This window comes from Pygocentrus nattereri, chromosome 18 (assembly GCF_015220715.1).
Source record: "Pygocentrus nattereri isolate fPygNat1 chromosome 18, fPygNat1.pri, whole genome shotgun sequence".
NCBI classification, from domain to species: domain Eukaryota; kingdom Metazoa; phylum Chordata; class Actinopteri; order Characiformes; family Serrasalmidae; genus Pygocentrus; species Pygocentrus nattereri.
In genome coordinates, this window is record NC_051228.1 from 1,458,007 (window position 1) to 1,465,554 (window position 7,548).

General features: G+C 44.9%; 1 protein-coding gene across 1 annotated transcript in view; it reads right to left on the reverse strand.

Annotated features, from left to right (window-relative positions):
• Positions 1–1,030: 1,030 nt before the first annotated feature.
• Positions 1,031–7,548, reverse strand: part of zbtb21 (zinc finger and BTB domain containing 21) — an 8,853-nt gene continuing 2,335 nt past the window's right edge. The window contains exon 2 of the mRNA XM_017682523.2: positions 1,031–6,795. Coding sequence (XP_017538012.1) covers positions 3,687–6,795 — 3,109 coding nt within the window. The 3' untranslated portion in view covers positions 1,031–3,686. The remainder of the gene's footprint in view (positions 6,796–7,548) is intronic.

Sequence of the window (7,548 nt, forward strand, 5' to 3'; positions counted from 1 at the left end):
CTGATTAATCAAAGAAAGAGGAAATTATGTCACACGCCGCCTTTCTACTCTCAACTCTGGCCCTAAAACCTTTTACAAACGGGACATTTGATGCCACGTGGGGGCGATGACGAAACCGAGCGCTGGATTTTTGCGACTTATTGTGAAATATCCACAGATCCACACCATCCAAGCCAAAATACTTTCTAGCCCAACAATTGACCACTACGCAGGTGATAGAAGGCGAAAGCACGCAGCATATCAGGAATAACTGTTTCAGTTTTAATGTTTCTCTGCACGACACAGGCCACCACAGAAGAGAGACGCGTTCCCGCGTTTTCAACCTAAACTCCATCTGCTGCACCCGTAACGTACGGTCAGATATCACGGACCATCGTTTTGGCTCAGAAAACATTCTTATAATACACAGATCAGGAATAACGTTCTGACCACCTCCTCGTTTCTACGCTCTCTGTCCACTGACCGTTCAGTTCCACTCTGTAGTTCTACAGTTACAGACTGTAGTCCATCTGTTTCTCTGATACTCTGTTACCCTGTTCTTCAGTGGTCAGGACCCCCATGGACCCTCAAAGAGCAGGTACTATTTGGGTGGTGGTGTGATAGTGCGTGTTGTGCTGGCACGAGTAGATCAGATGCAGCAGTGCTGCTGGAGTTTTAAACACTGTGTCCACTCACTGTCCACTCTATTAGACACTCCTACCTTGTCGGTCCACCTTGTAGATGTAACGTCAGAGACGACAGCTCATCTGCTGCCGCACAGTTTGTGTTGGTCGTCCTCTAGTCCTTCATCAGTGGTCACAGGACGCTGCCCACAGGACGCTGCCCACAGGACGCTGCCCACAGGACGCTGCCCACAGGACGCTGCCCACAGGACGCTGTTGGCTGGACATTTTTGGTTGGTGGACTATTCTCAGTCCAGCAGCGACACTGAGCTGTTTAACAAAACACACTAACACACCGCCACCACCACGTCAGCGCTGCGAATGACCCATCCAGGGGGGTCCTGACCACTGAAGAACAGGGTAACAGAGTATCAGAGAAACAGATGGACTACAGTCTGTAACTGTAGAACTACAGAGTGCAGCTATACAGTAAGTGGAGTGGACAAAGTGGACAATGAGCTTAGAAACAAGGAGGTGGTCAGTATGTTATGACTGATCGGTGTAGAAGCCAATAGGCAGTTGCTAGAACGCCACTGACCCTACAGACGCAGGCGGTGGTCATCAGGCTAAAAAATGCTAGATATTCCTTTATTTTGAGAAAATTCTGGAAACAAAAACAGATTTAAAGCCCCTTGTGCTTTGATAGCTTTTAAAACTCTTAGATTAATCAGGCATAGATGAGGTACTTTATATAAGAAACCCATAAACCATGTAGTTTACCATCAACTTGCATCATGACTCGACTAATTACTGTATTACTTTAGTAAGGAACCCTTACACTACAGTGCGGCTGAAGTACTGATACAGTACCGATAGAGTGCGAATGTCCTAAGGCTCACTCCAACTCTAATAACGTTAATAACAAGAAGAGAACTCCCACAGATACTGCACGTTCTGTACATACGGTTACGAGGGAATCGTGTACACTGCACTTCACTTAACGCAGCTTACAGAACTTCACTCCCTACCGGCCTCTTTGTACATATAAAGTCTTCTATTTGTTCAATACAATCACTGAATAAACTCCACAAAGTTCTGAATTCAACTATTGAGAAACTCTATAAAGTGTCCAAGAGCACAAATTTTAAAATAAATCAACAAATTGAAGAAAAACAAAACAAATAATTAAGCCTAACAAGAAACTGTGTGTAAGATTCGTGGATCTGTAAATGTGCACAAAATAATAATAATAATAATAAAAAAAAAAAAAACAATAACAGGTTCTCATATCCTGTGCCTCTCACATCTAGAACCTTGACCCTTGCACATTTCGGTTGGATTTATGAAATTAAACTACTTGGTGGGAAGCGATTTTACAAAACTTCCTAACTTTAAATAAAAATCTGTAAATTTTATGTAAACGCTTAAAAAAAAAAAAAGAACTTTTCAAGGGTTCTTCAGTAAAGACAGACGTTTTATACAGCATTATGAAGACTCAAAGAACCCTTTAAGCGTGTGAAAGGGTTCCCCCGATCGATGAAGCATGTGTTCAAGCTTTTTGAAAAGGGTTCTACATAGCACCGAAAAGTGTTCCGCTGTCACAATGTGAAGCTTGTAACAACAAAAGAACCCGTTTGTGGTGCAATATGAAACCATATACACCTCACTGACCATCAATCTGAAGAACCCTTTCATGATGCAAAGAACCCTTTCTGAAGAGGGTTCTGCATAGCACCGAAAAGCGCTCTATTGTTGCTATCGTTACAATATCAAGCTTGTAATAACAGATGATGCTAACCACGTGCTAGATAGAACCATATGCAACACATTCTCCATCAATCTGAAGAACCTTTCAGTTTGCAAAGAACCCTTTAATCATGCAAAGGGTTCTCTGAGTGTTCATGGTTCTATACACATTTTTTTTCTTACTAAAGAACCCTTAAAGAACCATTATTTTTACGTGTGTATTAAGGCAACCCAAAAGCATTTTATAGACGTAAATAATAAAATCTCATTTAGTCCAAATCTTTGAGAAAAGCAGGAGCACAGCGTGATCATTTCTCTGTGTGGTCTGTTGATTCGGTCGTTTGTGCAAAAGTTTGTGCGCCCCTGGCCAAACTACATTTACTACAAGAAAATAAGACACATCCCGTATAGAGAACTGCGCATTTTAAGGCAAAGTTACCGTTTATATACTGAATTTAACACACTGGAGGGAATGTTTGTTATTTTTTTCTCCCCAATATGTTAAACTCAGCCTAGACAAAAGAAATTGTGCACTAAAATTCACAAGAAAATGCCATATTTATCCCTGGCGTTTGACTGGGGGTGTTCAGACTTTTGCATACGACTGTATCGACCATAACTTCACCCACTGAATACTGCCTATGAGAATGATAGTCATTTGGATCTAATTTGGATCTTTTACTGCTGAATGAGCGCAACAAAGACTTTTTTGGAATTACATGATAAAAGTGCGAATGAACAGAAGAAAGGTAAAGGCCACTAAAACTCCTGCACATCCTATGCAAAGCACTTTTGAACAGAGAGTTATTGCAGGTTTCTAAGCAGACCTGTAGAGTATAGTACATTTTGGAAAACCTGACAGCAAGTCTGAAACGCGAAGGAGAGAAAAGAGAGTAAAAGTACATGCATCTCACAGAGTTGTTCGTTGACCGATGATGCCCAAATAACAGCAGGAAAGTGCGTCGTCTCAGTTATATTTGTACTCAGAGGGACGTTTCTTTTCACGGAACTGATTCATCTGGAGGTCTTGTGCACACTGAGACTGTACATGTATATTCCAAAGCCATATTCTGACCTAGGCTCTACGTCTGGACGTGAGCCCACAGCCAGAAAGAATGACCTCCGTTTATGGTGATTTGATCACAATTAGCATGATGACTTAAGGCAAAAGTCAAGCCCGCCCAGTAGAAGGTGAGGTCAAGGTTAGTCCTACTGGACAATCCTCACTTTTTCCTTAAGCTATGCAGCTTAACAAGAAATCCTGCTTTGGGAAACACCCCCGGCACTCTGAGATAACTCCTTAAATATCATCTCCACTGTTAGTCTGAACTCTAACCCTCACAGATGACTGTGGCTCTGCTCGTGACTCCACAGGCTGAAGGCAGTCTTAAAGGTTCTGTGGCAAAGCTTGCACATGTACTGCCTCTTAAAGGTAAGGGCAGACAGTGTTGGGGCATGATAGAAGAGGGTGTCTGATTCCTGAGAAGCTACTGGCTTGTCCATGCTATCCGAACGGCCAAGAGCATGCTGCCCACTTCCGTTTTCTGACTTTTCTTGCTCCAACCTATTAGGCTTGGACACTGGAGACTTGGACCGTCGGGATTCCTCTTCTGAGCTGGTCACTGCAGCCTGGGTCACTTTTGGTGGGGATGCTCTTGAAGCTGGAGGGTCCTGGATAGCGATGGTCAGAGGCGGAGATGGGGTGGAAGGAGACGAGGGCTGTCTGTCCACCTGTCTGGTCCCCGATTCTTCCGAGGATGACATGTGGGATTGGTAGTGGCTCCAGAGGCGGAAGTTGGTCCGAAACGCCTTGTGGCAAATGTGGCAGATGAAGGGCTTGATGTGACAGAGAAGCTCCTGGTGCCGTTCGAGGTCTTTGTGGGAGCTGAAGAGTTTGCCACACTTTTCACAAGGCCAGACACCTGCCTCTTCCAAGGGTGCAGGTTTGGCAGTGGTTTGCTCCCCGTCTGTTACTGCCGCTTCCTGCGGCTCCTCTTTTACCCTCAGCTCACTCGGACCTGTGCTCAAATCCTCTGGGACATAAGACGAAGAATCCTCGGAATCGAAGGTAGCGGGAGCTGAGGAGTCGCTGTACGCTGCTTCTTCTCTGTTCAAATCGGCCCGTGCCATGGACTCCTTAGACGGCGGCGGTATAGATCTTAGGGCATCCCCAGCTTCCCGGTTAACATCTTGGTGGCCTTGGGTCAGCTGCTCCCTCACGTTCATCATGTTCTGGTTGTGAACTTCTACTTGGTGCCGCCATATACTGAAAGATGACTTAAACGTGCGCATGCACTCCAGGCAGGTCAGCTTCTTGTACTTGCAGTGGGCCTCGTGGTCCTTTTTCACCAACGTGTTGGAGAATCTAAGGCCGCAGTAAGGGCAGACCGTTGCATACCTGCAAGCTCTCTCATGATCCTCCAGCTCTGCCAGAGAGAGCAGTTTCTGATTGCACAACCTACAGGGAAACACATCCTTGTTTTGGTTCTCCTTGACATGCCCAGCTTGGTCCTGCCTCTCATGTAGATCATCATCATCTTGTGCATCAATGCTAGCTCTCTCTGCTGTATGTACTTTCATATGCAGTTTGAAATGCGACTGGAAAAAGAACATTTTACCGCAATAGGGACACCCGTAAGATCTAGACCTTCGGTTTTTCTTGGCAAAAGGTTGTGCCTGCAGACCTTGCTTGTTTCTCCTGAGCTTCATTATCAAGGCTTTCTTGATCTCCCGCTCTCGCACAATATCTATAAGCTTCCTCTGGAACTTCTCGTCCAGCACGGAGTAAGAGCTGGATGACGGGGCAGGGTTTTGGACCACACCGTGCTGTGTTTGGCAGTGCGTCCACACTTTGAAGTTGGTGTGGAAGCGCTTGTGGCAAATGTCGCATGCATACGGCTTCTCCGGATTGTGGTACATGTTGACATGCCGGTACAGACCAGCGTTTGACCTGAACACCTTCAGGCAGCTCCAGCATTTGAACATCTTGCTAGGCCTCAGCTCCCCTGGTTCCTGATTGCTTTCGTCTACGTTGGAGTTGTGAGGGGTTTCACCGGATGTGCCGTCGTCATGCATAAACTGGTGTTCATTTAAGACCCTGGATCTCTTGCACGGGTTGGAGGTACCATCTAGCTTCATCTTCCTTTTCGAAGGACTGAAGTATCTAGGGCCTTCGTCAAAGTTAGTTTGAAAATCTTTGAAGCTGACCGGTAAATTGTCCCCTACGGTGATACGTATGATCTCTGAGGGGTCAGCGAGTGGGCTGCTGGGCTCTGTTTTAACTTGTACCTCAGCTCCCTGAGTGCCTTCCTTGTCTAGCGCATTATGCTGTTTGGACCTGAGAATGAGGGGTGGCATATGTTTGGAAACCTGATGCTTGCTTTCAGGTGATGGTGACCCTGATGTTTTCGTCATCGCTAATTTTACAACAGACTGCTCTCTGCTCTGAGAGTCTTTTAGCTCCAAAACCGGAGAGAATACAGGGACCGGACTGTCCATGGACAAGGATCTCCTCAGCAAGCTTTTAATGAGCGGCCCACTCCTGTCTATGGTTTGGTTATGCAGACCGTGCTGGCTTCCAGAAACTGGCTTTGAATCGTACATAGGTTCCACCTTTTCCACTCCAGTTTTGTCATCGGTATGATCAGAGTGCAAGCCGGCAAGCTGTACAGATTCACTAAAGGACACCGAGGAGGTCAACTGCGGCCTTCCAGAGGGTGACCTGTACTCATGGCCTTTGAGGATGGATGGAAGGGAAGAAATGATAGGTTTGGAGTCACCATCCTCTGACTGTGCATTAGCAATTGTGCTAACAGGTGGGACATTCGTCCCCATTTCATTTGGTTCGACGTATCCTGAGGAAAGGTGAGTCTGTTCTCGGAAAGCTTGAGCAGGTGGAGTCTCGTTTGAGGTTGTGTCTGTGTGTTTTGGTGCTTTTCCCTGCAAGTTTGAGAAAGTTCCTCTGTGAGTGGCACCCATCCCACTTTGGCGTACTATAACACTCCTATTCGGGTACACGCCGTCGTCCTCTTCGGAGAAAGACAGCCTCTTTCTGGACACGCAATAAGACACCTGCGGCCTGGTGGACATGATGTTAGTCAGGAAGGGAATGCCCAAGCTGTAGCCAAGCTCCTGTACGACAGCCAGGCTGCATTTGTCCACAAACAGGGACGAGGAGTAGATGTAGTTCAGCACAATTTCAAAGGCATCAGGCTCGCAGAAGTCCAGGTGGATGACTGCACGGTTCTCCGAGTCCCTTCTGGAAAACAGAGACTGGAAATACTCACTGCTGGCTGCCAGGATGCTTCTGTGAGCCTGATAGCGGTTCTCTCCGACCACTAGAACCACATCACAGAGATGACCCCTCAAACGCTGCTCATTTAGGACGCCCAGTATTGAGATGGCATGGCCAGGGCTACTGTAGTGCACCAAAGACTCCATCTCAGCCCTGAAAAAGGAGAGAACAGAGTAATGTATTGGAAATTTACAGGTTTGAGATTTATGAAAATTCATATTATAATCACTCTTGTTACAAAACCTCCTACATGTTACTGAAGAGAAGGGGGGGATTTGATTGTGAAATATATGCTGTTTGGACACACATGGAAATAAATGAATTAAAATAAATTTTAAAAATGCTCATTATAGCTTATTATAACAGCACCACTAATCTCCCGTTGACCACTCTTCTCACTCTGGTGCTTAGGTTTTTTATTTTACACCAAAAATGATGAAAAAATGTTTAGGCAGCATTTGTTTACTTCTATGTTTACTTCTACAAGAGTCGTCAATTCACTGCAGTAAAAATACTTCCATCCACTTTAATGATATGCAAGTAGTCTCCTGGACTACACTCTTAAAAAGATGGTTCTTCAAGGGTTCTTTAGCAAACAAAAACAAAATGGTTCTATGTAGAACTATGCACACTCAAAGAACCATTTCCATGCATAAGTAATACCTTGCATGGTGAAATGGTTCTTCAGATTGATGAAGAATGTGCTGTATATGGTTCTATATAGCACCAAAAAAGGGTTCTTCTATTGTTACACTATCAAATTTGTTACACTTGAAGAACCTTTCTCAAAAAGATTCTATATAGAACCATATACAACACATTCTCTATCAATCTGGAGAACCATTTAAGCATGCTCTTTGAGTACTCATGGTTATATAGAGAACCGTTTTCTTTACGAAAGAACTC